Raw genomic sequence first — 24,141 nt, forward strand, 5'->3', positions numbered from 1 at the left:
CCTATGAACATTTTACAGTGATATGTTACAGCTCTACATGGCATTACTTAATTTAATAAAGATTTCTCTGCATGGCTCCCTCACTTCTTATCTTCAGACACCCCCACTTTCATCCTGGGTGATTTCAACATCCCCTTTGATAACCCACCTTCCACAGCTGCTTCCAAACTACTCTCTCTAACCTCCTCACTTGACCTCTCCCAGTGGATTGAATCATCTACTCATCAGGATGGCCATTGCCTTGATCTTGTTTTCTCTAGACAATGCTCATTTTCTAATTTCCTTAACACATCCTTCCCCCTCTCGGATCATCACCTTATCAGCTACACCAGTGGTTCCCAAACTGTGTGCCGCGGCTCCCTGGGGTGCCGTGGCGATCTCACAGGGGTGCCGTGGGCAGTGCCTTTAACAGAGAAAGTTTGGGATTCACTGAGCTACACGCTCACCCCCACTACTCTAACCTCTATACTGTCTAACTCTACCAAGCCTCCTCATACCCGCAGAAATCGTAATTCTATTAATCTTCAACAATTTCCCACCTCTCTCCAACACCTTTTTTCCCCTATCTCTACATTGTCCTCCCCTGAGATGGCAGTACCTCATTTTCACCAAACCTTAGCAACAGCCCTTGATCAGGTGGCTCCAATGACACTACATACTACACGTCATGTGCGGTTAATAGCTGCACACAGACACCCGGTCAAGAGCAAGTCGAGGATATTGCAGCATCCACCAAACCTTTGATTTAAGCACACATCGCTAACTGCACGCAGCGCTTCCAACCAGCCTGCAGCCTCCGCGGGAACCTCTAACCATCTACACCACAACCTGCTCCAAGCAGCCACAGTCACACAGCGGGAAACGACGAGACTAGACCACAGCTGACTGCACCACAGAACCACATGCCGAGCGCACTCACCTCTCGAACTAGGTAATTGCAACCACCTATACACTCAAAGGATAACAGTAGCACCTGCTGCTACACAACCATCCCCGGCACACACCAGCTGTTACAACAATCACTGGCATTCCAGCTCAGTCATCTGGGACATTTGTCATCATTCACCGCATTACTGTTCATCCATCATTTATCCTTAATTGACTTTGCATTTGTTCCATTTGCACCCGTTTACACATTCCCAGTCACCACGCAGTTTCCACTGTGAGCATATACAAGATATTGTGTACAACAGCTACTACACATTTCATCACACCCCATTATTGTACTTGAGTGCCCTGTGGACCATTCCTTCAACAATTTTCTTAGGGGATTGGTTACCCCCGTCCACGGCGCAGCCCGTACAATCCAATTACTGTCTTGTGCATCCTCCACCCGCCTCTTTACATACTACACGTCGACTTCGATGTCAGCTGTGGCACATTACAGCAACGCAAAATCTTCAAAAACTTTCCCGCAAAGCAGAACGTCACTGGCATAAATCTCACACCTCTAATGAATTGTTAACATATACTTCTAGCTACCGCTCCTATCGAAATGCTCTGGACAATGCAAAAAAACATACTTCTAATCTCTTATCTATGCTCAGGCTTCTAACCCGAAATGCTTTTTTAACACATTTAAATCTCTTCTCAATCCTACCACCCCGAACCCTCCGTCTAATATCAGTGCCCAGAATCTTGCTTCTTACTTCAAGGACAAGATTGATAGGATCAGATTAGAAATGGTATCCTCTTCCTCGACAAGCAATCAGCTCAATTCCTTCCCACTACCCTCTGACACCCTCTCTGCATTTGATCCCACAAATGAATAGGACATTTCTACTCTCTTCTTATCTTCCTACTCTACATCCTGTCCTCTTGATCCTATTCCCTCGCAAATTGGTAGATCCCTGTCTCCTGTGCTCATTTCACCTCAAACTAAAATCTGTAATCTCTTGCTCTCTACTGGCATCTTTCCATCACTATACAAGCACGCAGTGATTACTCCTATTCTAAAAATACAGGATTCCGACCCAAACTCTCTCTCAAATTACCGTCCCATCTCTCAGCTCCCATGCCACTCCAAGAGTGACGTGCCTACACTCGCCTCACATGCTTCCTTTCCACAAACAACCTGTTGGATTCTCTTCAGTCTGGCTTTCTCTCTCAACAGTCCACAGAGACTGCGTTAACTAAGGTTGTCAATGATCTGATCACTGGTAAAACTAAATGCCATTACCCTCTCCTAATTCTCCTGGATTTCTCGGCTGCATTTGACACGTTGACCACTCTCTTTTCATACAATCGCTACAATCCATAGGTCTTCAAGACACTGTTCTATCCTGGTTCTCATCCTACCTTTCTAATCGCTCTTTCACTGTTAATTTCTCTGGGGCCACATCTGCTCTGCTTCCTTTATCAGCTGGAGTACTGCAAGGCTCAGTGCTAGGTCATCTGCTGGTCTCTATCTATACCGCTTCTCTTGGAAATCGAATAAGTTCCTTTGGATTTCAGTATCATCTCTATGCGGATGAAACCTAAATTTATGTATCCTCTCCTGATCTCTCGACATCTGTGTTGTCCCGTGTAACTGACTGTCTTTCTGCCATTTTATCTTGGATGTCCTCTCGCCAACTCAAACTTAATCTTTCTAAAACAGAGTTAATAATATTCCCACCCACCAACAAGAGCATACCTGACATGTTGAAAACATGACCATAAATCCCACCCCACAAGCTCACGGCCAAGGTGTAATCCTTGAATCACACCTATCCTTTGTTCTCCACATTGACTCTATATCTAAATCATGTTACATACATCTAAAAAAACATTTTCCAGAATTCGCACATATCTCACACAAGACACGGCAAAAACCTTAATTCATGCACTTATCATCTCCCGCATTGACTATTGCAATTCCCTCCTTAATGGTCTTCCCCAAAACAGACTCAATCACCTACAATCTATTTTGCACGCAGCGGCAAGATTGATTTCCCTTGCAAATCGTTATTCCACCGCTGAATCTGTATGTCTCTACACTGCTTGCCTGTTTTCTACTAAGTCCAATATAAAATACTTTTACTAACCTACAAGGCCATCAACAAAGCTGCACCAACATACATCTCCTCTCTTGTCTCAAAATATCTCCAAACTCGGCAACTCCGTTCCGCACAAGATCTGCGTCTCTCATCCACCCTCATTACATCCTCCATTCCCAGTTACAGGACTTTTTTTGGGCTGCACCCACTGTATGGAATTCTCTCCCTCACACAATAAGACTATCCTCTGGTCTACAAACTTTCAAGCGTTGTCTGAAAAACCACCTCTTCAGACAAGCTTATAATATTCCTCAACCACCCTCTTAACCTCACTACATTACCCTTTTACCACCCGTTACACAATTTCACACAAGACAACTACCCCCTGACCAACATTGTTGTGTGACAGGATCATTTAGCTTATGAGTTACTTTTATCTTTGCAGTCTGGCTGGGCCGAAATGCAAAATGTAGACTTGAAAAAGTCAGTTCAGCGGATGAAACGTGTAGGATAGCACACCTGTTTTTTTTTTCTCCTGGTCGCGACCCATACACTTCCGGTTTGCGGTCCATATGCGTTCCACATCCGGAGTGCACTGCCCTGTTTGAATCTTACACCTTTGTATCTACAGTGGATCGCTTCGGGACTTTTAGGGACAGTGTTAGGGTAAGTTACAACCTGCCACAGGGGCCTCTGACCCTCTATGCCCTTGTCACGGGCACTAGGAGTCTTTGCCCAGGATATCACCAGATGATGGACTTACCAGAGTAATATAGTTGGTACTATGGTTCTCTGGTAGCAGGGTAACAACGGAACAGGAGAAACAGCAGATGGGGAGAGAATGCTCGAGGAAAGTCTATGACTAGCAGCAACTGGTAATGAGTAGATGAATGTACACGAGGAACCAGATGGACATGGAAATGTGAGGAAAGTCAGTGGTCTGCGTATAGCAAGTTGTGCCACTGCTATAGTGAGGAGGAATGTCCAGGAGTAGCGAGGAGGTAGTGAGAGTCAGCGGTCTGCGTATAGCAAGTTGTACCGCTGTCTATAGTGAAGGAATGGAATCCAGGTGAAAGTAGGTAAAGGGGAAGTCAGTGGTCTGCGTATAGCAAGTTGTACCATTGCTTATGTGAGAGGATACTTGAAACTGGTGTCGCAGGGAACAGGAGTCAGTGGTCTGCGTCAGCAAGTTGTACCACTGCTATATATGTGAGGAGGGGCACGAGGAGATGAATGTAAAGCAGAGTATACACGGGGCACACAGAACTGGATCCCATGATGATATCCACAATACAACAATAACTGACAAGCACTGCTTGAAGTATACAAAGTCACAATAGCTATCCAGGCAATAGGAAACAAAGTCAATGGTAACAATAGCTTCAGTGGATAGGAGGCTCCGGAGGAGAACACAACTCAGTCCAGATGGATATGCAATACAAAAGCAAAGTCAATGGAAAGTATGCATACCGCGGTTCAGGAGAGCAGGCTGTCAGAGAGACGTGCAGGGATACCTGAACGGCTGAAGGCCGGCAGGAGGAGAGACCACTGGAGGGTGGAAGCGGTAATCAGGTTGGTGCAGCGCACGGCAGGTAATCCAGAATCAACGAAGCAATACTCAGGAAGCAGTAGTAAGTGGAACTGGAAACATGAAAAACACGGGAGAGTTGAGGCTGTCTGGTATCCAGTAGTAGTGGTGGAGGCAGCAGAGAGAAGGGACGCTGAACACGGGAGAGTAGAGGCGGTCTGGAACTCTGTAGTAGTAACGGAGGCAGCGGAGAGCTGACACGATAAACACAGGAGCGTTGAGACGATCAGGAATTCTGTAGTAGTAACGGAGGCAGCGGAGAGCTGACACGATAAACCCAGGAGAGTTGAGACGATCAGGAACTCTGTAGTAGTAACGGAGGCAGTGGATAGGAATCAGCTGAGTGCAGGCACGATGAACACAGGAGAGTTGAAATGAACAGGAGTCCGGTAGTAATAGCAGATAGGAATCAGCTGAGTGCAGGCACGATGAACACAGGAGAGTTGAAGTGGTCTGGAAACCACAATAGCAGTAAACAGGAATCAGCAGGAGCTGAATACACGAGGAACACAGGAACACCTTCAGAGGCTCATGGGGAATGAGACTCCAAGATCAGGCAACCAGGTAATGATCACAGGTGGTTTAAATAGGGAGGGTTGCCTGAACATCCAATCAATTAAAAGCAACAGGTACTGAAGGTTTGATAAGGGCTGCACATGCGCAGACCCTCAGGATGGCGGACGGCCACGGTTCCTGAACACACGGGAAATGGCACTCACAGTCTGGTAAGTGACAGTACCCCCCCTTTTAAAGGTGGTCACAGAACACCTGGTACTGGGTTTGTCCGGAAACTTGGAATAAAACTTCTTAAGAAGAGCTGGAGCATTGAGATCTTCTGCTTTAATCCATGACTGCTCTTCAGGACCAAAGCCCTTCCAATGAACGAGGAAACGAAGAACTCCTCGCGAAATTTTTGCATCCAATGTGTGAGTAATCTCAAAGTCCTCCTCTTGATGGATTTGAACTGGCCGAGGTGCTGAAGGAGGAACCGAGAAACGGTTGATAAGAGGTTTGAGCAAAGACACATGGAAGGCATTGGAAATACGAAGGTTCTTAGGTAGAAGTTTGAAACAAACTGGATTTATCACTTGAATGATCCTATACGGACCAATAAAAGGAGGAGCGAACTTCATAGATGGGACCTTCAAATGAATATTTTTGGTTGATAACCAAACACGATCTCCGATTTTCAGTGGTGGAATAGCCCGTCTCTTTTTATCTGCAAAAGACTTATATCTGGCAGATATTTTCTTTAAACAGGTTTTGACCTGAGACCAAATATTTTTGAAGGTCTGACAAACAGTCTCTACAGCAGGAACTTGGGTGGGAGGGAGGGCAGGAAATTCCGGAAAAGACGGATGGTGACCGTAAACCACAAAGAATGGAGTTTTAGAAGATGACTCATGATACATGTTGTTATGAGCGAATTCAGCCCATGGAAGCAAATCTACCCAGTTGTCTTGGTTGGCTGAAGAGAACATCCTTATAAAAGTCTCAAGATCTTGATTGACCCTTTCGGTTTGTCCGTTTGATTGAGGATGGTAGGAGGATGAGAGTGATAATCGGATACCCAAGGTCTTACAGAGGGCCCGCCAGAATCTGGAAACGAATTGTACTCCTCTATCTGAAACAATCTCGGAAGGACATCCATGAATACGGAAGATTTCTTTGATGAAATAATCAGCCAGAGTAGATGAAGAAGGTAAACCGGTCAAAGGAACGAAATGTGCCATCTTCGAAAATCTGTCCACCACTACTCAAATAGTATTACAGTTTTTACTAGGAGGAAGATCAATAACAAAGTCCATACTAATATGGGTCCACGGCTTGGAAGGAATGGGTAGTGGTTGAAGCAAACCCGCTGGAGTTCTGCGGGGAGTCTTAAACTGGGAACACAAATCACACGCAGCCACAAAATCTTTGACATCTTTCCTCATAGAAGGCCACCAGTAACTTCGAGAAAGAATTTCAAAGGTCTTTCGTTCACCAGAGTGTCCAGAAAAACAAGAAGAGTGAAACCACGAAAGGATTTTCTTCCTAAGAGCAGGAGGCACGAGGGTTCTCCCAAATGGTAGCACCTTAGTGGAAGAAGCAGCCAGAGAAACACATTTGGGGTCTAATATAGAGTGGTTGGGACCATCTTCAACGTCTGAGGACGTCACAAAAGCTCGAGATAGGGCGTCTGCTTTTTAATTTTTTGCAGCTGGTTTGAAGGTTATGATTAGTTCAAAACGAGAAAAGAAAAGAGACCATCTTGCTTGACGAGGATTCAAACATTGAGCAGATTGTAAATATGACAAATTTTTATGATCAGTAAAAATTGTCACAGGATGACGAGCTCCCTCCAACAAATATCTCCATTCCTCTAATGCTACTTTTATAGCCAGCAACTCCTTGTCCCCGATGGTATAATTCTTCTCCGCAGGCAGAAGACCCCGAGAGTAAAAGGCACAAGGATGGAATTTTTGTTGCTCCGATCTTTGGGAGAGAATGGCTCCTAAACCAACATTAGAGGCATCTACCTCTAGGAAGAAAGGAAGCGTCACATCAGGCTGTCGAAGAACAGGAGCAGAGGAGAAGGACTCTTTGAGAAACTGGAAGGCTTGAAGAGCCTCAGAGGACCATTGTTTAGTATTGGCCCCTTTACGAGTTAGGGCCACAATAGGAGATGCAATCGAGGAAAAATCTTGAATGAAGCGTCTATAGTAATTGGCAAAACCTAAAAAACGCTGAATTGCACGAAGAGTAGTTGGCTGAGGCCAATGTAACACAGCATTCACCTTTTCTGGATCCATCTGAAGACCAACTCCGGAGACAATATATCCCAGAAATGGAATCTGGGGCAACTCGAATGAACATTTTTCTAACTTGCAGAATAATGAATTTCTCCGGAGTCTGGAAAGGACCTCTGCCACATGTTGATGATGAGAAGGCAGGTCCTGCGAAAAGATCAATATGTCGTCCAGATAGACGACGACACAAACATATAACAAGTCCCGGAAGTTCTCATTAATGAAACCCTGGAAAACAGCGGGGGCATTACATAACCCAAAGGGCATTACTAAATATTCATAATGCCCGTCTCTGGTGTTGAAAGCTGTCTTCCATTCGTCACCGGACCTGATTCAAATTAAATTGTAGGCACCACGAAAATCCAACTTGGTAAAGATCCGGGCTCCCTTGATACGATCAAATAACTCAGTAATTAATGGAATGGGATACCGATTTTTGATAGTTATGGCATTAAGTCCACGGAAATCTATGCAGGGGCATAATGACCCATCCTTCTCTTTTACAAAGAAAAACCCTGCTCCAGCGGGAGAGGTAGAAGGTCGAATAAATCCTCGCTGGAGATTCTCTTGGATGTATTCAGATGTAGCTTGAGTTTCAGGTAACGAAAGTGGATACACACGTCCCCTGGGAGGAGTCTTGCCAGGTTGAAGATCAATCGGACAGTCCCACGAACGATGAGGAGGAAGACGTTCAGACTGAGTTTTATCAAATACATCGGCAAAAGAAGCATACTGAGGAGGAAGTCCCGGTGAACAAGGTGAAATGGAGGATTGCTGCATTTTGAGAGTTGCGAGAGGCAACGATGATGACATTCAGGACCCCAAGACGTAACTTGAGGAGTGTGCCAGTCAATCTGAGGAGAGTGACGTTGAAGCCATGGAAGGCCTAATACAATCGGACTGGTAGTAACAGGAAGAATTAGAAATGAAATTTCTTCCTGGTGTAATACACCAATTTGAAGGGTTACTGGAGACATACTCTGGGTGATGAGACCATTAATAATGCGTGATCCATCGATAGCAGTCACAGTAATAGGTATTTTCAAAGTAATCACTGGTAGGGACCATTGATTCACGAGGGATTTAGAAATAAAATTTCCTGCAGCTCCAGAGTCAATAAGTGCTTGGGACTTAAACGATTTGGTAGCAAAGGAAACTGTAACATCAAAAGCACAAACTTTTAATTTCGTAGAACATGGAAAGGACTCCAGGGACCCTAACTTCACCTCTCCAGAACTGGTTAGGGCCTGGCATTTCCCGATTTTTTAGGGCATGAATTGAGCATATGAGTAGACTCAGCACAATAGATACAAAGTCTATTTTTTACTCTTCGGTCCCTCTCCTCTGAAGTTAATTTGGAGCGACCTATCTCCATGGGTATCATCGGAGATGAAACTGGGCGAACTTGAGGGCTTGAGCGAAGAGGTGGTTTAAATGAAGTTGTTTTTTCAGACTCTCTTTCACGAAATCTCATGTCTACACGGTGGCAAAGAGAAATCAAATCTTCTAGAGAAGTAGGTAATTCTTGAGTAGTCAGTGCATCTTTAATTTTATCAGAAAGCCCCTGCCAGAAGGAGGCAATTAACGCTTCAGTGTTCCACTGAAGTTCAGAGGCTAATATCCGAAATTGAATGACGTACTGGCCTACAGTACGAGAACCCTGACTTAGACGGAGGATGCTGGATGCAGCGGAAATAACACGACCAGGTTCATCAAATACACTTCGAAACGTGGAAATAAATTTGGCACTATCTTGTAATAATGGATCATTTCTTTCCCACAGAGGGGAAGCCCATGCGAGAGCTTGTCCGGAAAACAAGGAAATGAGATAGGCCACTCTGGAATGATGAGTAGAGAAATTGTGAGGTTGAAGCTCAAAATGAACTGAGCATTGATTTAGAAAACCCCTGCATGTTTTGGGGTCTCCATCATATTTTGACGGAGTAGGCAGGTGAAGCGTGGAAGCAGTAGACACCTGGGATGGCACTGGGGAAACGGAGGAAGGCACAGGAGCATCAACAGTAGCTGTGATATTTTGCACAGCCGTTCTTTGGGAGGCTAACGCCTGGCAACATTGCAGCAAATGTTGTTGGCGAACATCCTGTTGTTCAATACGGGTAACCAGATGCTGCAGCATCTCTTTAGTTGTAGATTCCGCACCTGGGTCTGTCAGTGCCTGATCTTACTGTCACGGGCACTAGGAGTCTTTGCCCAGGATATCACCAGATGATGGACTTACCAGAGTAATATAGTTGGTACTATGGTTCTCTGGTAGCAGGGTGACAACGGAACAGGAGAAACAGCAGATGGTGAGAGAATGCTCAAGGAAAGTCTATGACTAGCAGCAACTGGTAATGAGTAGATGAATGTACACGAGGAACCAGATGGACAGGGAAACGTGAGGAAAGTCAGTGGTCTGCGTATAGCAAGTTGTACCACTGCTTATGTGAGAGGATACTTGAAACTGGTGTCGCAGGGAACAGGAGTCAGTGGTCTGCGTCAGCAAGTTGTACCACTGCTATATATATGTGAGGAGGGGCACGAGGAGATGAATGTAAAGCAGAGTATATATACGGGGCACACAGAACTGGATCCCACGATGATATCCACAATACAACGATAACTGACAAGCACTGCTTGAAGTATACAAAGTCACAATAGCTATCCAGGCAATAGGAAACAAAGTCAATGGTAACAATAGCTTCAGTGGATAGGAGGCTCCGGAGGAGAACACAACTCAGTCCAGATGGATATGCAATACAAAAGCAAAGTCAATGGAAAGTATGCATACCGCGGTTCAGGAGAGCAGGCTGTCAGAGACGTGCAGGGATACCTGAACGGCTGAAGGCCGGCAGGAGGAGAGACCACTGGAGGGTGGAAGCGGTAATCAGGTTGGTGCAGCGCATGGCAGGTAATCCAGAATCAACGAAGCAATACTCAGGAAGCAGTAGTAAGTGGAACTGGAAACATGAAAAACACGGGAGAGTTGAGGCTGTCTGGTATCCAGTAGTAGTGGTGGAGGCAGCGGAGAGAAGGCACGCTGAACACGGGAGAGTAGAGGCAGTCTGGAACTCTGTAGTAGTAACGGAGGCAGCGGAAAGCTGACACGATAAACCCAGGAGAGTTGAGACGATCAGGAACTCTGTAGTAGTAACGGAGGCAGCGGATAGGAATCAGCTGAGTGCAGGCACGATGAACACAGGAGAGTTGAAGTGGTCTGGAAACCACAATAGCAGTAAACAGGAATCAGCAGGAGCTGAATACACGAGGAACACAGGAACACCTTCAGAGGCTCATGGGGAATGAGACTCCAAGATCAGGCAACCAAGTAATGATCACAGGTGGTTTAAATAGGGAGGGTTGCCTGAACATCCAATCAATTAAAAGCAACAGGTACTGAAGGTTTCATAAGGGCTGCACATGCGCAGACCCTCAGGATGGCGGACGGCCACGGTTCCTGAACACACGGGAAATGGCACTCACAGTCCGGTGAGTGACAGCCCTGATGCCTCCCTTAATTTGTTCACCGTAAGAGCTATAAACATACAATCTTTTATACATGTTTTGAGGTGATTTTGTATGGTTTACTTTGTCATATTTTGCGCTTCCCCCCTTTTTTGTCTATTTTAACCTCATGTATCAAACTCCCATTGTCCCATAGATTGTAAGCTAGCGAGCAGGGCCTTCTCACCTTGTTGTCTGTTTTACCCAGTTTGATTATTAGTTTACTGTGTTTGCCACTAATTATAAAGCGTTACGGAATATGTTGGCGCTATATAAATAAATGATGATGATGATAAAGGTGAAATTCTGGAGATCAGTGATGTGTCTGGATGTCAAATCTATATGGAACTTTATTATATGGTCTCCATGAAGCTGTACAGCAGAAGCTGATTAGTTAGAGACAGCGTGGGCATTATTGGGTAGATTAATGTATTTAATAAAGTCATAAACATCCTAATGAAGAGGGGCTTTACATGTGTGTATTTTATGTATAGTATTATTGACTTTTATGCTCTGTTGTTTCCATCACATAAGTGATGCAATTAAAAAATGACTCTAAATGGCTCATGGTCACTTCAAATATGACTTATTACTTTTATCTAACACTAAAGCCATAATGGCTCTAGTTCAATGAGTTTTATAACCGACATTAATATTCCATGTGCACAAATCAATACAGAGCAGCAACCCTAGTCTTTCAAGTAAAAAAAAAATCTTTCCACTTCAACTGTTAATTTAACCTGTGCTAATAATATTTTAAGGAGCAGCAAATTGGAAAATGCTGTTTGAAATGTTTAGCGTGCAAAGGACCACTGCCAAGCTTTAGTTATGATTAATACTCTTTTACTTTATCGGGTTTTTTCCTGAAAGATGAATGTTTTCATGAATTCTTTAAGCATTGAACACTAACTTTTAAAGCCATTTAATTACATAAGTTACTCATTTTTATACAGAGACAGAAAAAACCTGTAAAATGTATACCCATGCCAAACATCCATACTCTACATCCCAGCCCTGCTCCTGTGGCATCACAGAGCTTGTCTATGGGCAGTCAGGTTAGTTCCTACAGAAAAGTACATTGGTAGTTTAGCTTAACATAGTAAATTAGAGAAAGTGAAGCTGTAGGACTGCCCGGGCTTCCAATTCCATTGTGCAGGTATAGACTGGCAATGCCAGGACATGCATTGGCAGAGGCCCCCGGAACTGGTTTATGCAACAGCAAGAATCCACTTACGGCCTCTTACGGCTGTATGCCAGTATCACAGTGAAGCTGAGTAGCTCACATGCCCCTGCAAAATTTTCTTAGTATTTTAATTGTGGCTATGGGAGATTTTGTATCACCACAATAAGTGGCGATAGAAAACCAACCACTTGATGGTAAATAGGCACCATAATGTGGTTTACTAAGTGCCCTATAATGAGTTAACACACTACTAGCTGAAAACCAGAATCCTAACTTCAGTTGCCATCTTTATTGTCGTGATGGATTGCACCTGAATGAGGAGGGGGCTGCAGTGCTAGGGGAGAGGATAGTTAGAAGGTTGGAGGAGATTTTAAACTAGGCTCCAGGGGGGAGGGGCAAGCAAGTATTTATGGGATAGACATTGAGAGTAGTAAGGAGGAATTTAACAAGAGTAAAGGGGGTGGAGAGGGGGGAAAGGGAAGCATAGCCGATAAGGAGCGGCCCTTTTTAAAGCAAAAAGAAATACCTAAGGGAGGCAATAGACTTAAGTGTATGCTTGCAAATGCAAGAAGCCTGACAGGTAAAATGGGGGAGTTAGAACTAGTAGCAATGAATGAGCAGTATGATATTATAGGTATTACTGAGACCTGGTGGGATGATACACATGACTGGGCAGTCAACTTGGAAGGCTATTCTCTCTTCAGGAGGGATAGGGTAAATAAAAGGGGAGGAGGAGTATGTCTTTATATTAAGCCAGAATTAAAACCAAGTATTCAGGAAGTTATATACGAGAATATTGGTGATAATATAGAGGCATTGTGGGTGGAAATATCCAGCGGAGGAAAAAGTTCAGAGAAGTTTCTGATAGGGATATGCTATAAACCGCCAGATATTAGTACGATTGAGGAAGCCCAACTTCTACAGCAAATTGAAAAGGCTACACAACTAGGTCAAATTTTAATTATGGGGGATTTTAATTATCCGGACATTGATTGGAGTACTGAGACCTGCGGTACAGCTAGGGGAAATAGGTTTCTGAGCACGCTAAAAGACCATTACATGTCCCAATTAGTTGAGGAACCAACTAGGAACCGGACTATACTGGACCTAGTAATAATGTAGACGTAATATCAAATATTCAAGTAAAGGAGCACTTGGGAAACAGTGATCATAATATGGTCTCATTTGAAATTAGTTTCCAGAAACAACAGTATAAGGGATCAACTAGGACTTTAAACTTTAAAAAGGCAAATTTTAATATGCTAAAGGAGTCTATAAAGAGCATAGACTGGGACAAAGCCTTTGAAGGAAAAAATACGGAAGACATGTGGGCTGTCTTTAAAATGTTGTTGGAAACATACACGTATAAGTTCATTCCTATGGGAAATAAATGTAAAAGAATTAAGTCTAAACCAATGTGGCTAAATAAAAAGGTAAGGGAAGAAATGCAAAGGAAGAAGCGTGCATTTAAATTGTTTAAGTCTGAAGGGTCAGAGGAGTCCTTCCATAGGTACAAGGAATGTAATAAAACATGCAAAAAGGAAATTAGATTGGCTAAATTAGAAAATGAAAGGCACGTTGCAAAAGAAAGTAAGACAAACCCCAAAAAGTTTTTTAAGTATATAAATGGCAAAAGGATTAAAAAAGATAATATAGGACCCCTAAGAAGTGAGATGGGTGAATTGATAAATGATACTAAGGAAAAAGCAGAGATATTAAACACGTTCTTTTCTTCAGTATTTACCAGAGAGGAACAAATGGCAGTAGTAATACATAAAAATGGAAATGAAACCATGCCATTAATTAATAGTTGGTTGTCAGAGGAAGAAGTCCAAAGGCGACTGAAGAATATTAAGATAAATAAAGCTCCAGGTCCAGATGGCATACACCCAAGGGTCCTTATGGAGTTAAACTCGGAAATAGCTAGACCGCTATTCTTAATTTTCAGAGATTCAATCTCATCAGGCTCAGTACCAAGGGATTGGCGAATAGCAGATGTGGTGCCGTTGTTTAAAAAGGGGACGAGATCACAACCAGAGAATTATAGACCTGTAAGCCTGACATCAATAGTGGGGAAACTACTTGAAGGTATTTTAAGGGACAGTATTCAGGATTACTTGGTACGCAATAAAATTATTAGTGGCAATCAACATGGATTTGTGAGGGATAGGTCATGTCAAACTAATCTAATTAGTTTCTACGAGGAAGTTAGTGGGAACTTAGACCAGGGCAGGACAGTAGATGTGGTCTACTTAGATTTTGCAAAGGCCTTTGATACAGTGCCACACAAGAGGTTGGTTTACAAAATAAGGGAACTGGGTCTAGAAATCAAAATTTGTACTTGGATCGAAAACTGGTTAGAGAATAGGGAACAGAGAGTTGTGATAAATGGAACATTTTCTAATTGGTCAAAGGTCTTAAGTGGAGTACCTCAAGGTTCCGTGCTGGGACCACTCCTTTTTAATATATTTATTAATGACCTTGGTGATGGTTTAGAGAGTAAAGTTTCTATTTTTGCAGATGACACTAAACTCTGTAAGGTAATAAAATCAGAGCAAGATGTAGCTTCTCTACAGAGAGACTTAAATAAACTGGAGGATTGGGTGGCTAAATGGAATATGAGGTTTAACACAGATAAATGTAAGGTTATGCATTCAGGGATCAAAAACAAGAACGCAATCTATAAATTAAATGGAATTAATTTGGGAGAATCTATAATGGAAAAGGATTTGGGAGTGCTCGTCGACAGTAGACTTAGCAATAGTGCTCAATGTCAAGCAGCAGCTGCAAGGGCAAACAAAGTATTGGCATGCATAAAAAGGGGCATAGATGCAAGGGAAGACAGTGTAATTTTGCCACTGTATAAATCGTTGGTAAGACCTCATCTTGAATATGCAGTACAGTTCTGGGCACCACTCTATAAAAAAGATAATTTGGAACTAGAAAGGGTTCAGAGAAGGGCGACAAAATTGATAAAGGGTATGGAATCATTAAGTTATGAGGAAAGGTTAGCCAGTTTAGGCATGTTTACTTTAGAAAAGAGGCGTCTAAGGGGAGATATGATTACTATGTACAAATACATTAGGGGTCAATACAGAGAGCTTTCATGGGAACTTTTTACCCCAAGGACCATACACAGGACACGTGGTCATCCCCTAAGGTTAGAGGAGAGGAAATTTCACAACCAGCAAAGGAAGGGGTTCTTTACAGTAAGGGCAGTCAATATATGGAATTCATTGCCAGGGAAGGTTGTGATGGCAGATTCAATAGATATGTTTAAGAAAGGGTTAGACAATTTTTTAGCGGAAAGGTGTATCCAGGGATACGACCGTTAATTTAAAATAAAGGATAGTAGTGGATATAGGGTAAAAATTGGATTGCAATATTGAGTCTGGGGGTATTTTCAAAATTGAAACAGATGGGCGGTTGCCTACTCTGGATTAATTTCAAATATAAGTGCAGGATCGCAGGAGATCCAATATAGGTTGAACTTGATGGACTGGTGTCTTTTTTCAACCTCATCAACTATGTAACTATGTAACTGTAAGTAATTAGAGGTTTCTAACTTAGGCCTGCTAAAGTCAACCTGTCTCTAGGTAGGTTAAATGTATTTATAAATATATATTTTACAAATGTATTTTACGCTTTTTATGGCTGTCTACCATACTGTCATCATTGCAATATCTGAGATTGTAATATTGGATATTTTACAGATGCAGCAGAGACAGTAAAAGACACAATGTTTTTTTTTTGCAATTAGCTCCAATATCCCAAGCTATTCACTACTAAACTAATATAACCTATATCACATACATACATTACTGAGCTCCATTTGTACTTGTGTAGTGCTTAACTACACATATTAGTTAATGCTAATGATACATTAGATTGGGATTGCTGACAAAGTTACACCATTATCAGCATACAAAATGTCATCACTGATGCTGGTGGTGTGACTATTGAAATTAACAGCTTTTAACATGTAAGAAAAACTTTTGTGATAAGTCAATTGGCACTTTTTGTTGGCTGGGTCATATCCCACATTAGTTATATTTCACTTGATGTCAAAAGATGATACGAAGGTTACATTGATAGTAAAATCACCATAAAAGGAGGCTGTCCTTTTGGTCAGTTAAACAATAAAAAGCAGATGTTTGTATACTGACTTAACTAAGAATATTAAAAACAGTAGAAAGTAAGTTTGTGATGCATAACATGACACTGTTGATTGCTATCTTGTATTTTACAACAGTGTATCCTGGCGTACCGCAAACGATTACAGACACCATGTCGTCGTTTATACGTGTTGTGTATTCACTTAACATTTGATGACTTGTATTGCCCGCCGCCGCCCCTATCATCATTCCTCGCCCCTCTTAGTACCACTCACTCTCTTGGTGTTTGTCCAAGCGCTGAGTTCATTCGGTTCACAGACTCCTTCTTCTTAGTTTGTTTAGACGACATATTAGCAGCTCTAGATGTCTCGCAGTCTCACTAGTCACTGTGATCTCTGCACTGTTCTGTGTCAGAACACCGAGCGGCGCGTCCTATGGTTGCTAGGAGACAACTGTTACGCGCTTCCAGTGCAGAACGTCTGGGTCGTGAGCGCGCTTCGGAATTTTAGTACCTGATCACGTGGTGAGATTGCGTCAAAGCCAGATATGTTTTTTATATGCGTCCTCTTATTTTACACATATTTTTGCCTATTAGAACTATGGAAAGATATATGCAGGAATAACCTTTGTTTGAAGGTATATAGAGTTTATTTTGTTGGTGATTGGTTCTATATACTTGAAAAAAAGCAGTGGAGGTCTTGCAACTGTTGTACGATGACAGCGGATAGCTTGCTGGCCCATCGGAGCTATGGATCACCCATAAAGCCAGGATTATTTTTATTATGCATAAAAGTCCAGTTCAGTGTGTTATTGTTAAAATTGCACTGTAAATTCCATGATTCATCTCACCTGCCTATCACTTGATAAAACGAACTAACACTTAATGATGTCTTAATGTTTTCCTCTCTTAAACCACTATAAACACAGCTGCATACCTGCTAACTGTCCTGATTTTTGTGAAACAGTCCTGCTAGTGCATTTCTGGTTTGGGCAGCTTAGCACTTGACGCCTATGGCCACAACTTTTGTGACATGGGCATGCCCCTTTGTCGAAGGAGGCCATTTCCCAAGATAAGGATTTTAAATGTTGGAAGGTATGCTGTTGGGCTGCGGACATCCATGATTTCCTGAACAAAACTGCCACCGTAGGATTATTATTAGCATTGAATTGAGAGGCGCCACAGTACCCAGCTAAAGGGATGGGCTATGCAATAGAATGTAAGCTAAGGGCACATCTGAAACAAGAGGAACAAGTGGACAGTGCCACACTTGTATGGGTAGTATATTTGGGAGTAGGGTAAGCTCTAATAAATATATTGATTTTTAGAGAGTTTAAAGAATTGAAGACTGAGAGAGAGGTTAATCTGGCATGGTAGAAAATTACATAAGTGGTTTGTGGCATGTGAGAAGTTTTGTAGTTGGGAGTGAGAGCTGGTTGCCAGAGATGACATGAGGATCAGGTCATAGGTAGAGACTGGCTGGCAGACTTTAGCCCAGGGAGCAAGTACATTGCACTGGCCCATAAGTAGCGGCCTATCTTTAAAGTGTGGTTTTCGGTACAATATGTATTTATCAATATAAAAAAGGCTATTTTAGTGTTGCTTAAGCCGGTGATAGTTTATTATTATAACTGATAAATCTTAAATAATGAAAATAAATAATGCAGCAATAAACAAACCTCACTTATATTGCATTTTATTTTATATGTTCCTTCTCCCTACAGCACTTTATTTTTTTATTTATTTTTACACATACCTGGCTGATTATAATGGGATATAAATCATATAGAAATAGATTATATAATGATGTTCTATTATAGTACTGAACATTGGGGCTGATTTATCAAAATGCAAAAAGCCCCTTTGCTTTAAAAACCTGGGGGTATATTTACTAAACTGCAGGTTTGAAAAGTGGAGATGTTGCCTTTAGCAATCAGATTCTAGCTGGCATTTTGTAGAATGTACTAAATAAATGATAACTAGAATCTGATTGGTTGTTATAGGCAACATCTCCACTTTTTCAAACCCGCAGTTTAGTAAATACACCCACTGATGTTTTTGTCAGCAAAAGGATTTGTTTTTAGCTTTGCACTATATACTAATTAGGTTATTATTTGTTTTAGGGTTAACCTAAAACAAATAATATGATGGGTGCTATTGGGAGGAGGAGCAGAGCACTAGGTGTCAATCTGACACCCTTGCCCAGAGCTGGGGGGCCAGGGTGTACTTTAGACGGGGGGCCCTAAGATGTAACATGGTTATCATTTTAGACAAATACACAAGCAATACTGTGTGCATGCAATTCTGCCTTCATGAGTAGTACAATGTGAAGCAAGACATACCTCCCAACTGTCCTTCCAGTCATCACCAAATCCTGACTAAGCAAGACAGTCACCCAAATTTGCTCCAACAGATTGTCTTGCTCTGTCCTACCTGTTCTTGTCACTTTCACCACCTATGGCTGCTGGTGTCTTTAGATCAGTTGCTGCTTGTCCGGATCCTGGAATGTTGGGGGCCATATTTGGGGAAAAATGGGTACATGAAATTTAGAAAACACCAACCTGCCTCGATATTAAATAAAAATAGCACCCACGTTTTATAATTAGGCCTCCCTCCAGCCCCAACATTAAAAAAATCATATTTACATTTGATAAATAGATCTATTTCCCTTCAACTAGCCCCGACAATAAAAAATTAATAGCAAACACATTTAATAAATAAACCTATTTCCCTCCCTCCAAACAGCCCCAGCAATAATTTAAATAACATTTACATTTAACAAATATAACCATTTCCCACAACAATCACATGTATTAAATAATATATAATCACATTTAATAACCATTTCCCACAACAATCACAGGTATTAAATAATAAATAATCACATTTAATAAATAGACCTCATTTTCCGCAAACAGCCCACAATCAATAAATAGATCCCAAACCACCCCAGCATTAAATTAAAGGTCCAATTACCCCATCATAAATTCATAGGCCCCACTATTAGATTAAATTGCCCCACCATCACCCCACAAATAAAATATCACCCAATATTTAGCCCCCACCTTCACTCCACAATTAAATGAATAGCCTACCTCCCACATTATATTAAGACCCCCCCCCCCCTACCTCTCACACAGACTACATTCAATTACTGGCTCCCTCACACACACACACTGCATTAATTTACTGGCCCCCTCACACACTGCATTCATTTGCTGACCCCCTCACACACAAACTGCATTCATTTACTGGCCCCCTCACAGACACACTGCATTCATTTCCTGGTCCTCTCACACACACACTGCATTCATTTACTGGCCCCCTCACACACACACTGCATTCATTTACTGCCCCCCCCACACACACACACACATTGCATTCATTTACTGGCCCCCTCACACACTGCATTCATTTACTTCCCCCCCCCCCCCCACACACACACACATTGCATTCATTTACTGCCCCCCCCACACACTGCATTAATTTACTGGCCCCCTCACACACAAACTGCATTCATTTACTGGTCCTCTCACACACACACACTGCATTCATTTCCTGGTCCTCTCACACACACACTGCATTAATTTACTGGCCCCCTCACATACACACTGCATTCATTTACTGGCCCCCTCACACACACTTCATTCATTTACTGGCCCCCTCACACACACACTACATTCATTTACTGGCCCCCTCACACACACTACATTCATATGCTGGCCTCTCACACACATGCTACATTCATATGCTGACACACACGCACACTACATTCATATGCTGACCACACACACTACATTCAAATGCTGGCACACACTACTTTCCTATGCTGACACACACACACACACACACATACTATTACCGCACCCCCGTCACTTACCTGGTTCCATCCCTGCGCGCCGTGAAGTTTCTTCCTCTCTTGTTCACACATGGGACGGCACCAGTCACGCGGTGCGCATCCCATGTGACTACAATAGAACAACACACAGAGTGGGAGGGAGGGGGACGAATCTAAGGATCTGCGGCCAACGGGAGAAGGTGGCTGTTCCCGGTAGAGGGACCAGCCATCTAGTCTGTCTTTAGTTACCGGCCCAAAATCTTTTTTTGTCCGGCCCGGGGGGCATATGCCCCCCGTCCAGCCCACCCCTGGTTATAGGTATATCTAAGATGGCAAAAGGGAGTGTATTTTGAGATGAGATTTGAGATGTATGCAGAGGTGGGGTTGCTGAGATCTTTGTAGCTAAGGATGTGTAATTTAAATTGGATTCTTGAGGGGACAGAGGAAGCCATTGTAGGGATTTTAACTGGGTGCAGTATATGAAGAGCGGTGAGAGAGGAAGATCAGTCTTGCTGTGGCATTTCTTGCTGTGATTGCAGTTGCCAGCTCTGTTTGGTTGCAGGACCCTTTGTGCCCAATTGTCAGCATCCTGGGCCTCGTCGTATCAGAGCTGCAGAAACTGCCTACTCTGTTAACTCCAGACAGAGGGCAGTAAAGTATCCTTCATCTTAAACAAAGGGGTTTCTCTGTTTTAACAATTTGGAATACGGGACTCAACTAATTTATCTGGAGGGGGAGAATTTCAGCATGATCCAGACCAACCCCCATCACAGTGTCTGGGTGCAATCGTGTTCCTGGCATCTTATCATTGTGGACACTTGTTCACTACAACATATAATCTTCAATATGATTAGTTAAGTAAAATTAGTGATATATGCTGTGCATACAGTTTTTAATATCTTTCTTTATATATTCCATTATAATTTGCATGAATTACATTGTATATTGTACACTTACACATGTGTCCATGATTATGAATTGATAGATTTATAATTATGTTCCGCCACACATCTCTAGAGATATAATTTTATATTCTTTATATTGTTCCATTTTATATTGTTTGATTATTAATTTGGTATGTACTTTAAAGATGACAACAGTAGTAATATGTAAATATAGCAGTTGTAATTATATTGGTTATAATCTGCAGTTTACAATTGTATTTAATAACTAAAAATCAATGAGCGTTAATGCTTCATTGTGTCATTGTATTGCATGATTAATATCTCTTTGTGCATAGAGTCACTATGGCAATTTATGCTTATATCGGATTTGCTGGGTTACGTACATGTGACCAGCCGCATGACAGCAAGATACGGAACTGTACTGATTATTACTGCTTCTTGATTGGCTTTCTGGGATTGCATCATTCAAATATATTGCAGAGCTTATAAACTGATCCTTACAATTTGTTCATCATCTAACTGCTATTTCACTGGTAACATGTGAGTTCTGAACAAGTATGGACTAACCACTTAATTGATTGGGACTTGATTACTACTTTTTATATAAGAATACCCTCATTATAGGTGTCTTATTAATTCTATATGCATCGATATGTTGCTTATAAGCGAATCATTATGATTCATAGAATGTCTGGGCACATATTATTTATGTTAGTTATATCTAGCGTCATAATTGGTTTTAATTTATCTTAATAAATATACTTTTTCTGTGTAAAGCGCTTTCTTACCTTTTCACTTAAGGCAAAAAGTGGGAATGGCTAGTACAATACAAGCATAAATGCAATTCTCCTATTCTAGCTCTTTCTGGTTCTGATAATGGGCCACGAACAGTGCCCACTTGCATAGATTAATTATCAAGGTCAGGGGTTCTCATAGTCAAAGATTCAAATGGTACAATATGTGGATTAACAGAAACCATGATTGTTGTGCTCACATTTTTCTTGAGCACACTTAGTCATTATCCAGGCAAACTAATTCACCTAGTACCAATTGTAATGCAGTAGTCCATTAAATTATCCAGGCAAGCTTATTCATCCTTTATATTAGCATAAGGCCCAATTGAAACTGATGTTTCTTAGTTAACATATTCCAGTTGGTATACAGATTCGCGCAGCCTGTTTGAGAACAGAATTAGCAGTTGCTGCTCAACTGAGATCATCAAATTCTTGAACAAAGGCTGTAAAAGAATTCAACATGCAGTCCTGTCTTTCTTGTAAAGGAGTAGCCCAGGCCAGTTCACCTTTTAGGAATGTCCAAATCATACCCACTTTGAGTACATCAATGATGGCAAAATCTCACAAAATCTAATCTCCAGCCAGGGTACAGCACCAAGGCAACTGCAGTGGAAACGATTGACAGCCAGCAAATTACAAATGGGAACTTGTATATATGATTGTACTCATCGAACCTTGAAGCGGTAAAGATAACTTGGAGTAGTAGAGTTGAAGCCAAATCCTCAGTTAAGGTATAGCACCGAGAACACCATGGTGCAAACGATGAATGGCCTGTGAGAGGCAGATGAAACCGATTCAGTAACAACTGGGTCAGGAGTTGGTATAATTTCACCAGTAGAGTCACCCATGGGTTCCCTAGCAATAAGCAACACCAACAATAAACAATACACTGATGTTTATAGTCACGACTGAATACTGGAGCAGCGTTCACTGTAGACAAACTATGGTCAAAACAAATAGCCAGTTCAGAATGGCAGGCAGCAATCAAACAGGCACATGGAGGCCAGATCATATGCATGTGTGTGTGTGTGTGTGTGTATATATATATATATATATATATATATATATATATATGACTCTGGGCTTCTGAGTCCCAGACTGAGTCATACCTGACACAGTTTGTGACAGGGTGTCCTCAGCTTAGTATGTGGTACTGGAGTCGAATGAGCGAATTAGTTCCACCGATACTCATAGACATCCAACTTAGGGTCTCATGTAGAGTTGGACGCAAACTGTGTTTTTAGCGTACGATATACCCTTTTACTTTTGCGCATGGCCACAGTGTACTAATTATGTTCAGGGCCGCCATCAGTGGGGTATGGGGGTACAGGCTTATGGGCCATGGGCTCAACAGGGGGCCCGCTGTACCTGATGGCAGCTGTCCTTTCCTGCGTCTCTGCTGCTGTCTGCCTGCTTCTGTGAGCTTGGCTGTCACAGCCAGGCAGCTGTCAAACGCGATCGCAGGGGACTAATAGCTCCGCCCCTACAATCATGTGATCTGCCCCTCTCCCTGTTAGTTCCTGGTGTAACCTGACATCACACTGATGTTCTCGCTGCCGCTGAAGAAAGAAGATGAGAGGTTGCAGAAATCGCTGCTGCTGCTGTGAGCCTGGCAGTGGCAGGCAGCTGTGAAATGCTTATCGGAGATGAATGGTGAGGGAAATATCGTACATTCACCAGTGTCATGTGACCCTCAACCTCTCTGTCAGTTGATGGTGTGACCTCACGTTACACTCATCTTGCCGCCACCACTGTAGGAAGGAGCGCTTTGCCATCAAAACAGAGGAGAGGCTGCAGCAACATTGTAATCTTGTGAATAATTTAATTTTACTTTTTATAAACGGGCAGGTTGAGGAGGTATAGTGGGTCAGTGTTATTATGGTTAATTAAGGGGCACGTTGATAGTTCTAGTGAGTATGTAACAACCATGGTGGTAGATATGTGGAGTGGTCTGATGGGCATGTAAAGGGCACGTGGGGAGGACTGAGGGCACAAAGAGGCTTTTAGTGGCAATTGAATGCCATTTGGGAAAATTTTGATGAGGGGCATGTGAGGGCATTTTAGGATCAGTGATGTGGACATGCCAAGGTACAGTTTAGAAGTTTGTATAATATAGTGTGTGGTTTTATGTACTGTGTTCACTTATTGTTCGGCATTCCATATCTAATGTGCCTATATATTTTCCAAACAGGTCCCAACATTCCATTCAGACAAGAAACCAGAAGAAGGTTATAAAAGCTGTAATGACAGGGAAGGGAGAACAACACAGTCCACAAACAGCCTTGTCCTTTAGTTCTTCTATTTTTTTTTTCCTAAAATCTCTTTCTAACTCTCTCTCTCTACCTCTCTTATTGCTGCTAGTAAGATTGCACCTAAATCAACCATTTATCGGATCATCAAGAACTTCAAGGAGAGAGGTACAATAGTTGTGAAGAAGGCTTCAGGG

General features: G+C 42.3%; 1 protein-coding gene across 1 annotated transcript in view; it reads right to left on the reverse strand.

Moving 5' to 3' along the window:
• The window catches only part of ADGB (androglobin), a 259,425-nt gene extending 242,837 nt beyond the window's left edge, over positions 1-16,588 (reverse strand). Inside the window, exon 1 of the mRNA XM_075203593.1 lies at positions 16,436-16,588. Within this exon, the coding sequence (XP_075059694.1) occupies positions 16,436-16,509 (74 nt within the window). The 5' untranslated portion in view covers positions 16,510-16,588. The remainder of the gene's footprint in view (positions 1-16,435) is intronic.
• Between the last annotated feature and the right edge of the window lie 7,553 nt (positions 16,589-24,141).

Source organism: Mixophyes fleayi, chromosome 3 (genome assembly GCF_038048845.1).
Source record: "Mixophyes fleayi isolate aMixFle1 chromosome 3, aMixFle1.hap1, whole genome shotgun sequence".
Taxonomy (NCBI): Eukaryota; Metazoa; Chordata; class Amphibia; order Anura; family Limnodynastidae; genus Mixophyes; species Mixophyes fleayi.